Source organism: Malus domestica, chromosome 14, assembly GCF_042453785.1.
Source record: "Malus domestica chromosome 14, GDT2T_hap1".
Classification (NCBI taxonomy): Eukaryota; Viridiplantae; Streptophyta; class Magnoliopsida; order Rosales; family Rosaceae; genus Malus; species Malus domestica.
In genome coordinates, this window is record NC_091674.1 from 14,397,413 (window position 1) to 14,420,174 (window position 22,762).

Below are 22,762 nucleotides of genomic sequence, written 5' to 3' on the forward strand. Positions count from 1 at the left end.
ACTACAATAGCCATAGTAATTAATTTCACATAAGTGAGATTAAAAATTTTCAAAGCAATTGAAATTACAACGCAATTTAAAAAGGGAACTTTCATGAAAAATGCTTGGGTTAAGTTTATTTTAATAAAAAAATCATGCAATAACTTTATTTAATTAAAAATACTTGAATTTTAATGAAAACCCTTAAATTTTAATAAAAATGACAAAAAAACTTAAATTTTAATGAAAAAGACATAATTTTAATAAAAATGACAAAAAATCTGATGTGCGGACTCACAGTACACTGTTTATGAAACTGACTACACTGTTTATGAAACTTACGACACTGTTTATGAAACTGACTACACTGTTTATGAAAACTTAGTCCCACTCTTCAATCCCACCTTCATTTTCTCAACAACACTGTATCTAGACCTGGCATTCGTGTCGTGTTTTTTGTGTTCGTGTCGTTTTCGTGCCATACCCGATATCTTAACAGGTTGTATAGTGTAACACCTGTTAAAATAAACGGGTAAAATGACCTGACCCGATAATATTAACAGGTAATATGACCCAACCCGTTACCCGTTAAGGAAAATATATTTTAAACCAATAAATAATCAAATGAAAAACATAATACTAAATAAGTATATACATACCATATTGTCACATTCAAAACATAAAAACGCATTTTTCTTTTAAGTATATTTTCACTTACCTAAGGTCTTTAATAGTTTTTTTAATTAATGTAGAAGTGTAAAAAATATAGAAAAAAATACATAAACGCTCGTAATGACAAGCTTTACAACTTTCATGAAGAACTTAACTTCGAAATTCGCCACTATAATCATATAAATCTGTGAACACGGAAAATTCCTGAAACGAAAGAGACAAGAACAACGTGCACAAACAAATATTTGTATTTGTGATGATTTTGGGTTACAATCTCTCTTAAATTTGATCCTCTGATTCGATCTCCATAAGGTATTGATTTGTGGATATTTCGTTGATCCAAGGGCCGTCGAGGCTTGATCTTGGATGAACTGTTGGAAGTTTCTTCAAGGGGGCCGTGGGCTTGATCTTTGAAGGTGGATTTGAGCGGATCTTCAAGGAGCCGCTGGGGCTTGATCTTGAGGATGAATGTTTCTTCAAGGGCCGTTTGAGGCTTGATCTTGAATAATGGTGATGAGCGGATCTTCAAGGGCTTTTGGGCTTGATCTTGAAGAACAGTGATGAACGGATCTTCAAGGGCTTTTGGGCTTAATCTTGAAGAACGGTTGGATGTGTGGATTTGTCTACGTTTGTTGATCCAAAGGGCTGTTGGGGCTTGATCTTGGAAGAACGATGAACGAAGAACGAAGAACACTTTCTTCAAGGGCCGTCGGGGCTTGATCTTGAATTGGTGGATGATTGTTGATCCAAAGGGCCGTTGGGGCTTGATCTTGGAAGAACGATGAACGAAGAACGAAGAACGCTTTCTTGATTCTTCGGGAACCTGGATGCTTGAGAGCTTCGGAGTTTCAGAGCTTCAGAGCTTCAAGGTGTAATATGAATTGGTTCCCTTAAATGAATGAAATAGGCTTGTATTTATAGAATTTTCCAATGCCTAATTTTGAATATAATATCCCAGATGAAATAAGTCGTTTCTGCCAGGTGTTGACACGTGTCCTGTTTGATGACTTTTCCAACTTATTTCAATTTTCGTCGAGTCACACGCTACGTGTAAAATTTATGTAATACATGAGCGTTGACACTTTGATTTATCGGTCAACATTTATTTACCGAAATTTCGATGTCTACAAAATCATAGATCAAAATTTAGCCGTTAATTGTTGTTTATATTTACGCTCCATTGATCTCATCAAATTTTGGTTTTTTTTCAGATTTTCTTTTTTGAAAACTTGATCTATTAGAGGATGCAGGAAGATGAACGGTTTGGATCGTTGATATTATATTCAGAGTTTTACGGTTAGTGAAAATATTGCTTGATGTTTATAAAGTTTCTACAAACTATATGACATCGACTCATATTTCAGTTAACCGTAAATATCGAAACGTGATATCAAAGATCTTAACCGTTCATCTTCTTACATCATCCAGATGATCATGTTTTCAAAAAAGAAAATTTAAAAAATGAAATTCAGTAAGAAGAATAAAGCGTAAATGACAATCGACTATTAAATATAAATTTAAGGTTTATGAATTATAGTGTTGGTTGTCGAAGCTGACCCCTTCATGCAAGTTGTAAAGTTTGTCACTATGAGTGATTGTATATTTTTTTTTTTTACATTTTTTACACTTCTACAATAATTATTATTAATTTTATTAATTTTTCCCTCAAATAAAAAACATTATTCATAAAGGTTTGGAGGATTTTAAAAATCTAAACGATAATGTAAGTATAACCATTATCTACTCATAGAGGAATAATGATGAATCACGAGTGTTTATATATTCTTTCACATTTTTCATACTTGTATATATGTCTTCTTAGTTCTTGCCTATACAAATACTATATTAGTTTATTTTAATTTTGGACAACAACATGTTAAGTAAAATTTATCCTAGTAATAATAATAAGGAACTCTCATAATAAAAATAAATAATGACTAAAACTTTTATTTTTTTAAACTTATATAGAATAATAATACAAAACTATATATTTAATATAGAATATATTGTATATATTAATATGGCTATTGTATTTTATAATAAATCTTTTAGTAATTAAACTTTAAAATTATCAAAATAAATTTTTTCTTAATGGGTCGAAACGGGTTACCCACGTGTTACCCGCGTGTATACCTGTTAAGAACCCGTTATTAACAGGGTGTTAACGGGTCACTTGATAATGACCCGATAAATTATCGTGTTGACCCGAAACCCGTTATTTTTGTGTCGTTTTTGTGTCATGTCACCGTGTCGTGTCAGAAACTGCCAAGTCTAACTGTATGCATCAACAATTGTTTTGAACACAATGTGCTTTCCTTCAAGCCACAAGGGCATTACAGTGCAAATGATGAACTGTGAACCATTAGTATTAGGTCTAGAATTTGCCATGGACTATTTTCCAGGGCCGATATGCTTCAAGTTGAAGCTCTCATCATGCGATGAAACGTGGAGCCCTTCAAGTACAACGGCTTCCCTAGTAATCTAATCATCTTGTCTTCAGTACAAAGAGCACGAAAATTTTAAGCATTTTTCATGTTTTTTTTATCAGCAAATAACACCATTACAACTCGACCCTCATCATCTTCACATGCATGAGGCAATTCTGTAGGCAATTGAAATTTAAAATAAATGCAGTCAATAATATATTTACACAAATCAATAAGATTATATTAATAATTAGGGATTTGTCAAGAGTGAGTGAGTGATTAAAATCAGAGGAGGATTTCGTTAGGAATTGATCAAAATCACATATATGCACGCGCTTCCTTTAGTAGTTTTTTTTTTCTTTTTTTTCTTTTCATTTTGTTGTCCTTACCGTTAAATAAAGTTTGTGGATGGTTTTTGGTTAAAATCCAAACTTTTGAAGCCCTTTTCATTAGTTTTCCTATTTAAAAATATCAAAGTGTTGTAGGCATAATTCATTGAACTATTATAGAGGACACATGGAGGTGGTCGGCAACATAGAAAGAAGAAAGAGATGTGTAATTGTGAGGTGTGTGTTATCTCACCACATTATGCCTTTATTTATAGTAGTAGGGAAGGTAAATTCCTTACCCTAATAGGATTACAACTCTAATAGGTTAATATCTAGCCTAAGAGATAGGTAAATTCCTTACCCCAATAGGATTACTACTCTAATAGGATAATATCTAGCCTAAGAGATATGATAGAATCTAATAAGGATATCCCAAATATGATAGGATTTACACAATCACATTCCTAAACTAATAAGACTGCAACACCCCCCCTTAAGTGTAATTACTCAAGTAAATGGCGCATCAGGTCTTTAGCGATGAAGTAAGTACAGTTGATGAAGTCGTCGGTACAATGAGCGAATGCGAGTCTCAAATCAACCAAAGAATGCATAAAAGGTGGGAGAAAAACCTATACACTAAGAAGAAAAGTGAGAAGTTACATTAAGTCAAAACTATACGTCTTCTGGATGCAAGTAGAAGAGCTCACAAGGGTATGACTAGCCTGAGATGGGTGCCTCGTTAAAGCCTAGTTAGGTAGAAAAAATCCAGTGGGAAAAATGTTTCTAATCATAGGGAAAAAGAGTATATTAAGATTAAGTAAGTATACTTTTCGATACTCCCCTTGACTTTGAAAAACTTCCAAACGATAACTACAAGCATTGCATATGAATACTTAGGCATACCAATTCCTCAAACAAGCTTCTGGAAGGTTGACTTTGGCAGTGGCGTCATGTAGAGATCGGCAAGGTTGCTTGGGATCGACCTTCATGACTTCAATCTCCTTATGCTTTACTGATGTGATGTAGACGTAATATGTCTTGACGTTGACTTCGTTGGTGTATCATGTCTTGGTCGGGTGGATATTTACAGCATAGTCTTCATGGATTGTCGTTGAGACTCAATGATAGATGAAAACAGCATATACTTCGAATATGCTCAACAAGAGTTATCAACCATGTCTCACATGACGTGTGGTGAACTTAGGTGAGTCTTAGAACGATTTGAAGATTTCGCAATTAAGGTCAAATCGTGGACCTCCAAGATATTGTGGTATCTCTAACATTAAAGACATAACCATTCGGGGATGTGTCTTGTGCAAGTTTGATAAGTATCTAGCATCAGCATAACAAACAAGGCAACCAATAGTACATTTAGGGTAACAGAAAAACATCTTTAATACCAATTCAGTGGCTGCATGTAGGCGCATTGCTACACCTTTACCAATAGATCAACATCGAAGGAGATGTCCTGTCTAACGCAATGAGCTATGTACAACAAAGTGCAAATTTGAACTCAGATATAGAACTTCGAATTCCATAACCTCTTCAAGGGTCTCATTTGCATATAGAGTTGAAAGATCATAAGTATACTCAAAGGTAACACCTTTGGGGTGTAGTTTGACTGGTAGACCAACATCTCATCAGAATAGCGCTTGAACTTCATGTCAAGACATAAACGAGTTTTCCCAAGATCCTTCATCTCAAATTCTGTCTTTAGATGCGAGGCAGTTTTCTCAAACTTTTCTAGAGTCTTATTGAGATTCATGTCAATGACATAAATTGTAACTCTATCAATTCGGAACAAGACTTCATAGTTTAACAAGCAAAGGCATAATTTCATATCCCTAACTTATCAAATAATCACTTAAATGGTATACCACATCTTTCGTATTGCTTCAATCCATAAGTGAATGCCTCAAACGAGTTGAGAGGGTGTTCCGTAGTTTGGAACTATTTGAACTAGTCCATGTAATTTTTCGAGAACTTACATGTAAATCTCCTTATCAATATTCCTGTACACTAACCACATTTCATAATGCTGCATTCAATCACAGGGCGTTTGAGAGAAACCTTGCGCCGTATGACATGCATCATATCACACCATTTCATACATCTCATTATGCTTCGTGTCCTACTTGTAGCACATTAGGGTTATCTTGGGCAGTGTAGGAACTACTAGTCCAAAACACTCTTTGGTAAGGAATTTAAACCTGGAGTATGATTTCGATTGTCCAATCAGTTCTACGTTGTCACTAATTAATAGAAAACAGTTCAATATCGTTGCTTTTTATTTATGTTGGTAGCTACCATATAAGTGAAAACATCACCGATGATAATCTCATTCCAATTCCATTATCTCATCCAAACTAGTATACTGGACCAAGAACTTCAAGGCCCGGGAGTAATCCAGATTAATCTCATGAGATGGAAATGATTTGAGATAGCGATCGAGTATATATTCATTTAGTGTCGTGACCTTCCTCTTCTAGGGAAGTGAATCATGTGATTGAGTAATTTGTCGTGCTTCAGGCGGAGACAGATTGATTAACTATCCGCCAGTGTACCAGACTATCCAACAGGGGTGGTCAAACCATCCAATAGGCGAGGCACACCCTTTAGAGATGTTAACTTGACGTCCGTTGAGTACGTCTATCTTTGTATACATGTTTACAGCTGGTATATGATCTCGCCATTTTTAACTAGATCAGAGAAATGGGTCTGGAGTAACATTATGAAAGCTAGAATACATCGTACTTGCTTATCACACTTGTGCGGTTCAGGATTTGATATAAGACATAGTGGGCAACGTCCACGCAAATTCGCGTTGTTCTACAAGAACGTTGACATTCTTATCTCCCTTTAACAGCCGGAAGAATGTCTCATTGAAGTGATCATTTGCAAAATGAGTAGTAAAAAGATCGCTTACAAGGGCTCTAAAGAGCTAGGGTAAAGGAGAATCATGATCGACAAAGATTCACATCCTTATTTGATGACCAATAATGGTACGTTGCGGTGGCGCAACTTGGCACATGGAATGCACACCCAAAATGCTCAAGTATGAGACGTCAGGTTCGTACTCAATAACCAGTTGTAATGCCAAAAATGGTTATATGGCAATGGGCCTCAAGGTGGACTAACACATATGTATAAGATTGCATAACCCTAGGCAGAACACGAAAGCTTGGTACGTTCACAAAGGTTCGAGTGATCAATTAAATTGCGCTTGATGATCACTTTGCGAGGCTGTTTTGGGGGTGAAGATAGGAATTCGATGTCCAATTATAAACCCAAAAGGCAAGTAATACTTTATAAAAAACTTTCGATTTAAACTATGTGACATTATCCAGTCTTTTAAACTTTATGGGATACTTAGGGTGGTGATCCCTTAAAATCGGTCAGAAGGTTTAGCAGCAATGTGTGTGGACAAACATGTGACCAGTTTATCGGTAGTATTTATGTAGTCCACATTTTGATTGGATTAGTCCACATATATTCCCTTGAATCCACTGTGAAAAGAGGGTCATTTCCTATCTTTGCAAGGGATGATATAGAAAATCAAATTCCCTAATGAGCGGGCTTGACAAAGTGTGCTTGTAAGCACAAAATCCTTACTTCAGGTAATGAGATGTGTTGTAGCATCATTATTCGATCTAAGTGTCGCAAAAGGTCGTGCCAAATTTAAGGAAATTGCTCGAATCACTAGGCTCTAAGTTGGCCACATGTGGCACATCTCAGTTGGGAGGCAGCCTATTGGCCCTAAAATATAGCTTTGGGCTTTGAATTTTGGAGGTGGTGCAAGGATATTAGATTTTATTTTCTTCAGTGGTTTCATTCATGATCATTGTTCTCTTGAATATCATTAGAACTCAACGACATTTTTCCAGAATGAGGAGAATGTAAGGTCTCTTAAATGGTAATTTAGTACCTTTCATACAACGAGCAGCATGCCAATGCTCTTAATCAGGTTGGATAGACCTAGAGTCGTTGCTAGAGATGTGATTTAGGTATAAAGTTAGTGTGCATAGTATTGCATTCATCCAAACAACTAACTTTCCCACATTCGTACCTAATCATGTGTTTAATTGAATTCGGTCACATGTATACAAGAAACATAATTCAATTAACTCATATTCAAGGACAATATCGATAAGATTATCCAAAACAAACACCAAACTTGAATCCAAGAACATAGAAAAATGTTCACAAAGTAAACCAAAGTTATTAAGGGGATTCGGCCAACAAGGCCATTCATATCAAAATTTTGCTCTTCCAACGGTGTTCGGTAGAGCAAATTTAGTCTCACATATTGGCTACAAGAATGGTACTCCTCAATGACATTGGTAGGGGCACGAACAAATGCATAACCAATGATCTCTTCCATCAAGATGAAAGTAGATTCTACAAGATTGAGGGTTGAGAACAATATCCTTTATTATTGAAGTTTTAGGTTTTAAGTGTCAATGATCATACTTCGAGCATGCTGCCACACCTTGGCGGGCCCTGATTCTACCATATATTGTAAAAACAAACTCAAAATTAGATTGTGAGAGAGACAGACCCAAACTTGGGATCAAAGGTTCTAATGGAGTTGAAGATGTCTGTTTGTTACGCCTTTGTCGAAGCAGAGCATATATTTCGGTGGTCTTCAGTCGAAATTAGGTATCTTTATTTGGTAAACTCCAGTTGAATCTGAGCCTATATCGTTCTCTCACATTTGTAGTAGTAATCAGATTCGAGAATTTTGTAAACTTTAGCTCTCTGCATTGCTGCTTCAAGAGGGAGTTAGAAACAATGAAGGACGAGAAAAGTATTCTCCAATCTGAATTCGATCAGATTTATAAACTTCAGAATCATACTAATTCATGAACGTAATCATGGCATAATATCTTTCATGATTAGAAAGTCCATAAGAACAAGCCAAAAAGCCATGAAATCCTCGTTAGGGAGGTATTTCCATTTGTAATGCTTCGAGTAGAAATCTTCGAGTGAAGATCATGACAAAGGCTTATTCAACTCTTCCATGTCATTGTTGGCCACACTGGTTTCTCAACTTCTTGATAGTCAAGTGGAGATTCACGTCTAGTACCCACATAAGGTGTTTTTATTATAAACGTCCAAATCAGTGAAATCGAACTTGTGACGGTTCGACAATTTATTGAGTGGAGGGAACAAGATTATGAATAGTGTTGTGGGAAAGAAAACATCCAAAAGCATCAAAGTTAGAACATTCGTGTTGTAAGACATAATTTTACATGAAAAACGTCAGATTTTCATGGGTGTATTGTTTTATGAAAACTTTGGGTTTCAAACGCACTAAATTCAAAACTACAAGTTCGAGTCTAGTTATGAACTTCCGGTTCATAAATAGGGGGTTCTTGCAAAAACACAGAGTACAAGGTACTGATTTAAGTACAGTAGATTTGGGTTGCTTCAAGAACTCTAGTGTGAGCGCTCCAGGACTACGAAAGGATGTCAATAGTTTAAAGAAGAAAAATAAATTATTGAATCGTTAATGGCCAAAAATGGGCTTCATGCCAATAATTTTAGATTTCTTGTTAGATTAATGGACTGCTAGCCACTTTTAATTAATTTAATAGTTCGAGGCCATACAAGGTCGATCAAGGAAGCAAAATAATGACATACGGGTCATATTAGTTTCGATTGGTGCTGGATCAAGCGACAAGTGAATTATAGCTTAATTAGCGTTAACCAAATACATCCCAAAAATTATATTTGCGTATGATTAAGAAGTGGGAATGCCAAAATATGGCATCAGGTCCAAAAAAAAAAAAATACGCAGCCCACCATGTGATTGCTGGTTCCAGTCACTGACGGATCTATTAAGGGGCAAGGGGGGTCAGCTGACCCCTCCCAAACTTCAATAAACGTCCATAGATACTTTAGGTGCTGACCCTCCAAATTTTGGTGAATGTCCATGAATGCCTTGAGTGTTGCCCTTTTGAAGATTAGAGTTAGCTTCATAGTTGCCCTCCAACCGACTTCAGGCCTACCAAACCCGATGAATGTCCATGAATACCTTGGGTGTTGCCCCTTGCATACATTATCATGTTTGTAGTATGCATTTTCAAATGACTTCAGGCCTACCAAGACTCAATGAAATGACGATTTGCATGCTATTTCTGGTATAAAAAAATTTACGCCCTGCGCGCGCTATTCTTACTGACCCCCTAATATTATTTCCTGGATCCGTCACTAGTTGCAGTAGGTCACGGTCCCGCAGCAAGCTGCATGCATTTGGGCTTAGGATATGGGTAGCAGCAGCAGCCTATCAAGCTACAAATCAGCGGGCCAAGTTGGAAGCAAAGTCGAACAACGTAGGGGTTGCTAAATGGTGGGCCGAGGCACAAGGGAATCCCATCGAATTGATGGCTTCAGTTTTGCACGATGCAAGCCTAACAAGCAAAGGCTTGCCGGCTGATTGGGCCTTTTGAGCGGGAGAAGCCCAGCACGAGTTGGCTTGCTTTGGCGTGGGATGAAGTGTGAAAAGGCCTAGCAAAAAGGTTGCTGGATGTGGCTTGGAAGGGTTGCAGGCCCAACAAGTTCAAACAAGGCCGATGGCTTGATCAATGCATGCAGCAAAGCCCAAAGAGTTGCAGGTTCAACTTGGTTTCAGGTCGGCGCGGTAGCGCAGCTCCAGGCCGCACATTTAAATTTCCCCTTTTTTGTTTTCTCAAAATTCTTAGGGTTTGAAATTAAAAACTGTAATTGCTTCTAATTTCTTTCGATTCTTTGACTCACAAATTTCACATAACAAAAATTGCATAATGCATAAAACATATATATATATATATGTTGACAAATATATACAATACATATATCGAAAGGTAAACGTAAATGTAGGGGTTCATGCATCATGAGGAATGTTTTCTTGCTTTATGGTCGTTTCAAATATCTTCCTTTATTTTAAATGTACCTGATTGGCAGAAAACAACAAAAACCTTTGAATTTGTAGAAGATCTTTCTTGGAAAGCCAAAATTGCATCTTCAAAGTGGTGTATAATATATCACGTTCAACACAGAAAAATTAAATTGAATCAATAGCATGTAGATTAATTCAATAAAATAATAAATTAATCATAAAAAGAATGACTATAAAAAACTAATACTCCCCTGATTGGAGATCAAACTCTCTTTAGCTCATCGTCAAGTGCGTGCTGGTACAAATACTACTGAATCTGTGACTCTGCATGCATACAAAATCCAAATATGGTATATTTTTCTAGCTAAGTTTTTGGTGATCTATTTGTTAGAGTTTCCCTAGCTAAATTTTTGAATCTGATTAACAGGTTAATTAGATGCCATATATGGCCTATACTTATCAAATTTTATCACCACCAATCAAAATATTTGCTAGGATCCAATTTGTATAGATAATATAGATTTTTTAGAATACATAAAATATTATCAGATAATATAGATTTTTTAGAATACATAAAATATTATCTACATTAAGGGGTGTGGGAATGTAACATATATACGCACGTGAAAAAAAATGCTTCCTCTTGTAATATGATTCAACATGTTGTATTATTAGATTGTTAATCATATCTGAACTATTAATTGTCTATGTAATCATTATTTGAGCTTGGATTTGTCTAAAATAATAACACAACGTGCCATACGCCAATATCTTTTTATTTTTATATTTTAAGAAAAAATCGTCACTTACCTGTAGTGGTTTCATGGAGCTCATTCTTTTCAATTGTAAAACAACCATCTGAAAGAAGTTGTGAATTTAAGCTTGTAGGAGTTACAACTTCTTATTTGAAGAGGCTGTGACTAGAAAAATAACAGGAAAATAGTGGTGTCTTAGTAAAAGTTAGTCATAAAGTTGGGATGAAAGCTATATCCTCTTTCAGTTACCATCTTTTTTTCAACAACCTAGCTCCCACCAATCAGAAACTTCTCTCAAGATTAAGCTCGGTTTTCTCCACTAGCAACTTTGGCAAACTTTGAAAAGAAAAAGAGCAAAGTATGATTACCATGTGTGTGCATGGAAGAACAGTTGTACCCCGTAGTTTAGATATGCAAATTACACATTCTTTCCCGGGTAATGCTAGGGGGACTAAATTTGTAAACTAAATGACATAGAAGTTGACGATTGAATTATTACTTAAGTGTTGATTAGCGTGCTTATTTCTATTGGTAACACATTAATTAATTTACAAACTTAATTTACCTTACTCTTCTTTCCATGGATCATTCCTGTCCACGTCACTTTCAACTGAATTACCAATGCCATATATCTCTTGTAGTTCATACCTCATCCTATTCACCCAAAGAATCTGCTTGACAACCCTAACTTGCAATTCACCTTTCTCCCTCTCAAATACGACATGAGTTATCTGGGAGTTTGTTACTAAACAATTATTTAAAGGAAAAAAGTTGAGCAAATCCTTGTATTACATGAATGATTTTGTAGTAAACATTACATAGCACAGATAATAAAAAGAAGAAAGAAACCATTGTGAAGAGTGGAATGTATATAGAAAATGTAAGGTGTATGTTGAAAATGTGGCATGCGAGGGTATTATGGGAAAAGTATGTAGATGTGTATTAAGATAAATTTTAATTAAACAAAATGTAAGGTGTATGAAGTATCTAGGGTGTATTCAACAATGTGTGATATGTTAATATAACAAGCCTTCATTTTTTTTTCCTTGCCTAGGCTGCTTTCTTGGCAATGAAGAGTACTGTTGGAAAAAGTTATGGACAAATTGTTATATATTTTATTATAAATTATTAGGGAACACTGCAACAGAGCTATAACTAAAGGGAATGGTCGAGGGTGCAAAGATAATATAAAGAAAATGACAAAGCATTTAAGTGTTTTTCTAAGAGTTGAGTTGAGTGTCCTTTTCTTCGTGTTCTCTTGTAGCTTTTATAGCACCTTCATCCTTCTAGGTTAAACCTCATTGGCCTGATGTGACAAGAAAGTGGTGATTTCACACTTAACCCTCTCCAAATTATGGGGTTTTACCCCTAAAAATGTGTTTTTACCTTGTGCATCACCTTTCGTAATAACCCATATGCCTATCCAGTTGCATTATGGGCCGAGCTTCCATCTTCAGCTTTCCTTGCGTTGAAGGTTTGGTGCCTTCTTGAGGCTTCGCATGCATTTGGGCCGCGCTTTAGGCCCAATGCTCAATTTGGGTCCAAACAGTGATGAAGGTAAAAACTGTCATGCCAGGGTTGGTGGGAATTGTGAGGGTTACTGAAAAGGAGGCAGATTGTCTGCCTTCCTTTTACCATGCCCTTCCCCTCCCCTCATATTTGTGCGGTCACGGTTAAGCCATGTCAACATGTCTTATTATCTCTATAAAAAATCAATATAAAATGTTGATGTGGCTTAACCATGACCGTACAATGTAGAAGGGGATGGGAAGGGCATGGTAATGGGAGGGCAGACAACCTGCCTCCTACTGAAAAGGGGATGGTGTAGAAATCAAGGAAGGCTGGGTAGATGATGGTGGATAGGAAGAAAGCAAGGGGGAGAAGGAAGATGGCCGAGGGGGATTAGGAGAGGCCTAGATTATTTATTTTTTGATTTTTTATAAATTTTTAATTTTTAATTTGTTTTTTAAATTTTTTAATATCCACGTGGGTTCCATATTGACACGTGGTGCTCAGTCATTATCCACGTAAGTGCCACTTTACCAGTCAACGGCTGATTTATCAACAACCTTAATGGATGTTGAAAGTTGTCCCAAAATTACGACTTTAGGTACCACCCTGGGATGAAAAAAACACTTTTATGTATCAAATGTTGAAAACCCAAAAACTAAGATTAACCTTTTTTTTTTATTATTCAACAATACAACAAAGTCTTATCCAATGAGATTTCAACCCGTCAATAAACTACGTATAAAATCAGTAGATCAAATGATCATTTGTGTGAAAAAAAAAAAAACACCTCTAGCTGACAAAACAATCAAATTAACTAGATTGTTTAGTCATTCAGCTCCAACATTATAAAACCTATCGGCCACACTATCATTTATTGTCAAAAAAAGAATCTATGGTCCAAAACTCTATTTTGTAAGTGGTATTTAGTCTCTATTTTGGTGGGAGTAATAGTAGTAGATTAAATTTGCAAACTAAATGATATGTCACCAATAAGAAATAAGTACGTTAATCAACATTTAAGTAATAATTCAATCATCGACTTCCATGTCATTTAATTTACAAAATATAATATACAAATATAACCTCCCTAGCATTACCCTTTTGGTGGAGATGAGTTAAGTTCAATTCTTATACCATTTGGCCCGTCTCTTTAAATTTTAACATGATATCAAAGTGGATTTTGTTTGGCCTGAAAATTAGATTGGTATTCTTTCTAAACCCCATTATTGGGTGTGTTCCAAATGCATAGTATTCACATACTCGTATTTTTTTTCAATTTGGAAGATTCTCCAAGTATGGTTCACTAAAGATGTGGCTCCATGTGAGGGGGTATGTTGGAAACCACATTGGATATTTGACAAAACAAATTACGTTTTACAAATACAAAGGATTATAGTCCTAATTAAATTAGGCCTTTTAGGATATAATATCACATCTTTTGGGTTACAAGTGGTTAAGTTGGGGACAATATTGGTATTATAACATTCAACCATTCTCTGTGAAACTTTAACACATCATGTTGAATGAAGAGATAGATAGGCTATTAGAATGTGAGCATCCATCAGAAAATCAATCTGGCTATAGCAAATGGAAGTCTGAGATTATTTAAACTATTAAGTAAGGCTTTAATTATCGAAGTGGATCCATACTCTCATATTGGGATGTCACCTTATTTAGCTAAACATATAAACAACATTTTAGATGACATAAAAGCATTGGACTCAACACATGAATATCCTACTCTAATACTATGAATATGAACATCTACTCTAAAACGGGTTAATTACACTAACACCCCCTCAGGTTTATGGTATTTTCACAAAATCCCCTCACGTTTGAAACATAACACTAACACCCCCTGAGGTTCTAATTTACTTTCACATAACCTCTTTAGGACTAACATACCTTAAAATATTTTCTTAAAGACAAATTTTCCCTCATTTTTAATTACTTTAAAAATAAAAAAACCTTTTTAAAACATCAATATAATGTTTGGGGACTCCCCTCTGCATTCACCACAACATAATGGAAATTCATTAGAGCAAGTTCACCCCTAACAAATTAGTTGGGCAATAGCCCATTTTCCCCCTAGCCCCCCAAAAATCCACTCCACCCCATCCAATTAGTTGGCCCAAAGTGGAGGCTAGCTTTGAGCCCAGCACAAAATGGACTAAACAAGAAATCGGGCCGCATGACGTCATGCTGACATCAACCACGTGAAACCCTTTTTTATGCGCCAGGCGTGTGAGAAACACGAGAGCATGGGTGCGCGTTGCCAACAACTTGCAGAGGAGGCCCCCATTTGTAGGCGCACTAAGGGATGCTGGGATTTGGGCTTACGTGGCACGTCCTTGTTCGTTGGACTTCAACGGCTAGTTTTTTTGACCGTTGGATTTCCAATAGTAAAAAAAAATTGAAATTCAAACCCAATGCCTAGTGATGTGGCACAATTTAGACCGTTCGATTTCCAGACCAACGTTCTAGGTTTTTCAGACAAAAAACATTAAAAAATGTTAAAAAATTATTAAAAATTAACTAACTTGATAAAAAAATGTTAAAAAATTATTAAAAATTATTTTAAAAAATACCAAGATTATGCTTTTGGATAATGACATGTGGCATAACAATATTGGTCAAAAATCCTATTCAAGATTAAAAATAAAATTATTTTTTATTATTTAAAAATAATAATATTTTAATACAAATTGATTAGGCAATTTAGTTTTAGGGGTGGAGATGCACTTGGTAGTTACTATTCATTGCAATAAATTACTATTCATTTTGGTGGATTGAATTGACTCTTGACGAGGGGTTTTTAGAAGTGGACATGCTTCATCTCCTCCCTAGCCGTCCTCACAAGAAACTACTCCTTCATCTCGGTTTTTCGATCAATCAGCCTCTCCACAAGCTTGACCTCATTCTCTGCCATAAAAAAAAATATGAAAACCACTGAATTCACAAGAATATTCCTCACGAAATGCAAGTTGTCATTGGAAACCTTGAACTTGTTTATGCCGAATTCCAGAGAAGATCCGAGTCCATGGTAGAGGAAGAAAGATAACGATATTTCTTTAATTTTCTTTTTATTTTTTATGTTTAATGTAAGATTTTAATTTGGATTTTTTTCTATTTATTCATAGGATTTTTCAAATTTTAAAAAGTATAATAAGAGGTCGCACTTGGTGTGATGGCAAGTGCCTTCGCCCATGAGCGGTAGGTCTCGGGTTCGAGACTTGGGAGCAGCCTCTCCATAAATGGGGGTAAGGCTAGCCGACATTCACCTCTCCCAGACCCTGCGTAAAGCGGGAGCCTTGTGCACTGGGTACGACTTTTTTTAAAAAGTATAATTAATAATGAGGGCAAATTTGTCCTAAAGGGGTTATGTGAAAGTAAATTAGAACCTCAAAGGAGTGTTTGTGTTATGTTTCAAAAGTGAAAGATTTTGTGAAAACACAAAGAACCTGAGGGGGTGTTAGTGTAATTAACCCATCCTAAAACTAATTAATTGGAATCCTAGTGTCTAACATAGACATGTATGTATGCAATGTATGACAAGCCTGTCGGTTGGAAGATGATGTAAATGGGAGAGAGTGGATGAGTGGACTCAAAGGTCTCAATCTGATATGGTCCCCATTGATCCTGCAACTATGGAACTGACAGATGCCTCCCTTTCTCACGCCTCCCGACTTCTACCCCTCCCGTAGTACTGTTTATTGGCCTTTCCCTCTTTTTCTCTCTCACTCAGAGGGAAATTAAACATAAAGCTTTTGTTGCACCCCAAAGGTGAATTAGCAGTCACACTTCTCTCTCAACTGCTTACTTCATCAGTCTCTTGCACTGGAAAAGATAGAATACAACAGAAGCCTTTCAAGTTTCAACTGATCATCTCTCTCTCTCTCTCTCTCTCTAAGCTTAGTTTCGATCATTATCATCATCTCTCCCTAGCCCTAGCTTACTCTGTCTATCTTTTGTGGTCCACAATACATTCATCACCTTTAAACCCTGCATACCCATATAACGTGTCGATCATTTAAAACAAGAAGACAGCAGGAAAGCATAACCAATTACATCCAATATGGATTGGAAAACCAGTTTGAGACACCTTGTTTCTCGACCAGAACCTTCCTCTGGCTTCCTTTACAACTATAACTGCTATGACCACTATTCTCCTGGTAATTTATTTTTTATTATTCTGACTTTAGTAATATGTTTTCACCATTTCGACCGGTACTTTCTTCTCTATCTTAGCTAGGGTTTTCCTTTCCTTGAATTTTATTGCTATGGTTTCCACTTAAAGCAAAGCAATTATTCAACCCTGATTTCTTGGAGAAGTCACACTTTAATTAGTCATTTAGGTCAAATACAACCTCAAAACACAGAACTATGCAGTCTTACTTAAACATATATCTATATTATATACAATTACATACCCAATGCATTTTTAGCACTCGTTTTAGTTGTCAAACTTCATATATAAGACTACAAATAATTGATTTGTTGGGTAATTTTAATTTATTTTCAGGAATGGAGATGAAGCATCAAGCAATGATATCTGAGACATCATCGAAAGGAGGCTTGGTTCCTGGATTAATGGACAGAAATAATCATCAGAGCGGTTATGGGTGCTCTAGTCAAGACAAAAAGAAGAGACTGACGAGCGATCAGTTGGAGTCACTGGAGAGGAGCTTTGAGGAGGAGATTAAGCTGGATCCTGTTAGGAAGATGAAGCTTTCAAGAGAGCTCGGCTTGCAGCCTAGGCAGATTGCAGTTTGGTTCCAAAACCGAAGAGCTAGGTGGAAGGCTAAGCAGCTTGAGCGCTTGTATGACGCTCTCAAACAAGAGTATGATGTTGTCTCCAAAGAGAAGCAAAAGCTTCAAGAAGAGGTAATTCATCTAATTTAATGCCTTTATAATCAATTATTAACCCTTGATTAATCACATGCATTAGTTTTCCCTTTACAAACTTAGCTAAAAACCCACTTATCTATAATGATTAAAAATTTCAAATAATTTGTACAACATTTACTGGCCACACCCTTGGCCATTGCATTAACTTAGTGAGTTGTATATACATGGCGTTGTAGGTCATGAAGCTGAAGACAATCCTAAGAGATGAAGTTGCTAGGAAGCAAGTTTCCACCCGCTACATTGAAATCTCTGGTGAAGAGACGGTAGAAAGCACGTCGGTTGCTATTCGAAGCGCTAACAAGGCAGGAGGGAAAAACCAACATCAGATTGCAGAATGCAACTATCTCTACATTAATATTGAGGAATATAACCCAGTATCACCACCTTTCTGGGGAAATCTGCCTTCTTATCCCTAAGAGGCTGTTCTTGTGCTTGCTCTTGTTCAAGTTACCTTTAATTTACCAGGGCTCTGCTTTCATTAATTATTAGCTTAGTAAGAGGAACTAGTAGTTTTATCTTCTCCTGTGTCTCTAGGTCACTACTAAATTAGAGAAATTGACATTTCATTTACCCAAAAGGACGTAATGATCAGCATGACATTTATTCATTTTGTCCACTTCCATATTTTTATAGCATATTCCTTTTTGGATAATGCTTGTGTCCCCCTATGGAGTAACCTACTTATCCCCCCCCCCCCCACTTGAGACTAACGAATCTTGTGTCCCCCTATGGAGTACCCTACTTATCCCACCCCCCCCCCCCCGCCCCCCACTTGAGACTAACGAATCTGTATTGTCCTGTTGACTTTAAAAATTACAAAGTTTACTTGGCGTGCAAGCTGAGTAACTTAAATGAGCTACCTACGTCATTCAGAGTTCATTACCAAGCTTGGTAGGGAGAATAGTTGAATGTCATGGTGGTGTGAAGAAACACGCTATTAACTTCTAAAACGAGCGACTTTGACCAAGGAAGGAATACTCTCGGCATCGGGTTTTATAACTTGAATACAATGTTATGCCTTCTACTACGAAATTCAATACGTAATGATCAGCATGACATTTATTCATTTTGTCCACTTCCATATTTTTATAGCATATTCCTTTTTGGATAATGCTTGTGTCCCCCTATGGAGTAACCTACTTATCCCCCCCCCCCCACTTGAGACTAACGAATCTTGTGTCCCCCTATGGAGTACCCTACTTATCCCACCCCCCCCCCCCGCCCCCCACTTGAGACTAACGAATCTGTATTGTCCTGTTGACTTTAAAAATTACAAAGTTTACTTGGCGTGCAAGCTGAGTAACTTAAATGAGCTACCTACGTCATTCAGAGTTCATTACCAAGCTTGGTAGGGAGAATAGTTGAATGTCATGGTGGTGTGAAGAAACACGCTATTAACTTCTAAAACGAGCGACTTTGACCAAGGAAGGAATACTCTCGGCATCGGGTTTTATAACTTGAATACAATGTTATGCCTTCTACTACGAAATTCAATCTTTTGCACTAGGTTCAGTCACTTCAACTATATTTGTAAAAATATAAGTGCACCGAACCGGTGTCAAGCTGTAGGAACAAAGATACTCAAGGGAGATGAGTGTCTTAATGGTGAAAGTGGTTCGGCCATCGATATGTTGAACTCTAAAGGTCACTTGGGAACATCCGATCATAAAACACTCCACTTCACCAAGAAAGCTAATGAAATGACCTCGTTTAGCAAAAAAAACCAAAGACTCTTCCTATTTATTTATAATTTTCATAACTTTGGAAGGCCATTGGGTAATTTCACTTAAATGATTTTAAGTGGGACTTAACCCACATCCGGCCCACTCCTTCTCTCCCTATTTATTTATGGTTCACTACACTCTCTCTCCCTCTCTCTAAACTCTCTCTTTCTCGAACTCACTCTCTCTCTCTAACACGGAGAGAAGAGAGCTCTCACTCTCCCATCTATCTTCACAAATTAAACCCTATTTCCTACATTTTCGAAGTTTGTGGAATGCAAGGATCACAATGGTGGTCTTGCATGTAAGATCGGAGCAGTGAGGACCTCGACACCAATGAAGTCGAGTGCTTTAAGCTCTCAACCCCGAACCTAGGTGAGACCTTTGATCCATTCTTGAATTTCTGGGTTTATTGACGATGTTCTTGTTGGAGAACAATTTAGAAACAAAAATAATAGAAATACAGAACTTGAAATACTTATACTTTATTACTAAAAAATACTTGCAATACAGAATGAAATTGCACAATAAATACAGAAATTAAAATGATACTAACTTGAATGAATCAAAGGTATAGGCTAGGCCAAAAGGTATGTCCTTCGAACAGTTTTTATGTCCCACTCTTGTGCTTGTGGTTCTACAACATTTGCTCAACCAGGATACAACTACCTAATTCTACAACCCGCACTGGATTATAGAATTCTAGCGAATTTGCTTTGTGTGTTTACTCTCTGGAAAGTTTGTACGGAAATGAAGGAGGAAGAAAAGATAATCTATGATGGAATTGAGACTCCAGTTATATAGGCTCTTTCATACCTCTTCAAATACCTTTTGGATATATCTGAAGCTACACAACTCTTTCCAAAGAGTTGTGTCTATTAATCAAAATGTTTTTAATTAATTTTAATTAAAAACTTAATTCGAATTTAAAATTAATGATCTGATTAATTTTAATTCTTAGGCCCAAACCTAATCCACAAGCCTAATCCACACAATTAATGGCCCAAACCTCAATCCTTATTCCTAATCCACACAATTAAAAACACAATATTATGGTATAATCATCAAGCCTAATCCACACAATTAGTGGCCCAAACTTCTTCCAAATGGTCGAACACCTAATCACTAATAAAGGTGACTAACTTAATATAAGGACCTCAAGTTCCCTTGAGTTCCCTGATGTGGAACTAAAGGAGCTTAAAAACTCTAACAATACCCCACATTTTGAGCCGACTATTAGTTCCTAGGGTAAGGTGAAAATGAGAGTAAACAATAGATGTGACATACATCAGGAGATAGGTCTTTTGGACTTGAACCTACCTTAGTATATACTTATCGGATTTACAAGATGAGGCAGTGAATATAAAGTCTTGAACTGTTCATCTCCACAATAAACCAAGACAATAAGCAAAACATATGCCATGTAATTCTTGATTCATGAGAGTCTTAGAGAATGTAGCCATGTAATTCTCATAAATGCGACCCTACATTTACTCTCATATAGGTGATATTGATTAAGAATAAGCTGCTACTATTCCACTTGATTTACAAGTATCAATGTCATTAAAGTAATGTATCCTACACCCATCAGCAGTCACCACACTTCTTCCATCATAGGAATGGGTATGTAAGTGTGTTTCTTCTTTGAATCTAGCCAAACCAGTTTGCCTATTGAACCTAGACCATGGGATCTCCAATCAATTAGGTTAGGTTTCCGTTTGACAGTTTCATTTTACTCTATTAGCTTTAAACCCATTCCCCTCGATGTATGCTTAACTTGCTCTCTAGACAAACCTATAGTAAGCGAATCCGCAATATTATCTTTTGACTTGACATAGTCAATAGAAATTACACTAAGCCATTGCTTTATTGTATTATGCCTTCATCTAATTTTTCTAGACTTCCCATTGTATACATTATTTTTAGCTCGATATTGTGCAGCTAAACTATCACCGTGTATACATATTGCCGTTACAGGTTTAGGCCATGATGCAAGACATGAAACAAGATCATTGGAAGATTCAATACATTTGGCTTTTGAAATTCAGCCGATAAACATGGAATACAAGGGTTCTAAAGTAATGAATTTTATGTGATAATTCTATCTTTATTTAATGTAATAAATATATGTTAGTGGGGTAGATGAAGTGGGGTTAAATATTAATGAGTTCATTAACTTAAGTAATGATGCATGAACTATGATGCATGTATCAGTAATTATTAAGAGGGAGTTTAAGCATCTATAAATTCATGTATTTGTAAAGAAAAAGGGGAGAAGTTGTTTGAATTATCATATTGATATTTGAGTTGTAAACCAGTTTTTATGTGCCTTTCTCTTGTTTAACAGTCTGATGCTTTGTTCTTTCTAGTGTCTACGTTGTAGGTTGGTACTAGAACCAAAGTTCTTAGGGTTTTCAGGCCTCTCCTCGCACTAGGAGATAGTGGACCCTACCTATCCATCCTTTTTATCCTAATTTTTTGTTCTTCTATAATTTTATTTTGTTTCTATCTGATGCGCCCTACATCAGGCAATATGGGAACATCTTCCAAAAAATCTCTTAGCCACTCAGCTTCTTCTCTAGCCTTATCGAGAGCTATAAATTCTGATTCCATCATTGATCGGGCTATGCACGTTTGTTTGGAAGATTTCCAAGGTATTGCTACTCCTCCCAAAGTAAATACATAACCACTTGTGGATTTCATATCAGTACTATCGAATATCCAATTCGCATCAGTAAATCCTTCAAGCACATGAGGATACCTCGTATAATGCAATCCATAATTCATTGTATACTTTAAGTATCTCAATACTCGAATTAAAGCTTCCCAATGATCATGCCCAGGATTGCATGTATATCTACTTAGTCTACTCACTGCATATGCTACATCAGGCCTTGTATAGTTCATAATGTACAAAAGGCTTCCAATAACTTGTGAGCGCTCACGTTGAGATATAGCATCACCACTATTTTTCTTTAGTTTGCTATTTGCGTCAAAAGGAGTAATTGCATCTTTACTTTCCAAATGACCATACTTCCTAAATGTAGCTTCTATATAATGGGATTGTGTCAGAATATAACCTTCTTGGTTTTGTTTGATTTTTATACAAAGAATCACATCAGCTAGACCAAGATCTTTCATATTGAAACTTGATTTCAATATCTTCTTGGTCCAATTTATTATCTCTTTGTTAGTTCCCATTATAAGCATATCATCCACATATAAACACAACATAACGCAAGTATTATTTTGAGTTTTTGTGTAGACACACTTATCACACTCATTTATCCTAAACCCATGAGTGATCATAATATGGTCAAAATTTTCATGTCATTGCTTTGGAGCTTGTATAAGCCCATATAGCGATTTCACAAGTTTACACACTTTTTGTTCTTGACCTTTAACCACAAACCCCTCGGGTTGTTCCATATATATTTCCTCATCTACATCTCCATTTAAGAATGTAGTCTTTACATCCATTTGATGTATTTCCATGTTATGGAGTGCAACTATAGCAATAACAATCTTATTGACGTAATTCCCGTTACAGACAAATATGTATCAAAGAAATCCAAACCAT

The 22,762-nt window shown here is 36.2% G+C and overlaps 2 protein-coding genes across 2 annotated transcripts; one reads left to right on the forward strand and one right to left on the reverse strand.

The window, feature by feature from the left end:
* Positions 1 to 16,307: 16,307 nt before the first annotated feature.
* LOC103415088 (homeobox-leucine zipper protein ATHB-22-like) lies at positions 16,308 to 18,068 on the forward strand. The gene is made up of 3 exons (XM_008353443.4): positions 16,308 to 16,725; positions 17,076 to 17,437; positions 17,638 to 18,068. The coding sequence occupies exons 1-3, from the start codon at positions 16,629 to 16,631 to the stop codon at positions 17,875 to 17,877; spliced, it is 699 nt and encodes a 232-aa protein (XP_008351665.2). The 5' UTR covers positions 16,308 to 16,628; the 3' UTR covers positions 17,878 to 18,068.
* A 3,619-nt stretch (positions 18,069 to 21,687) lies between these two features.
* LOC139191172 (secreted RxLR effector protein 161-like) lies at positions 21,688 to 22,383 on the reverse strand. The gene has a single exon (XM_070811738.1). The coding sequence runs from the start codon at positions 22,381 to 22,383 to the stop codon at positions 21,688 to 21,690; it is 696 nt and encodes a 231-aa protein (XP_070667839.1).
* Between the last annotated feature and the right edge of the window lie 379 nt (positions 22,384 to 22,762).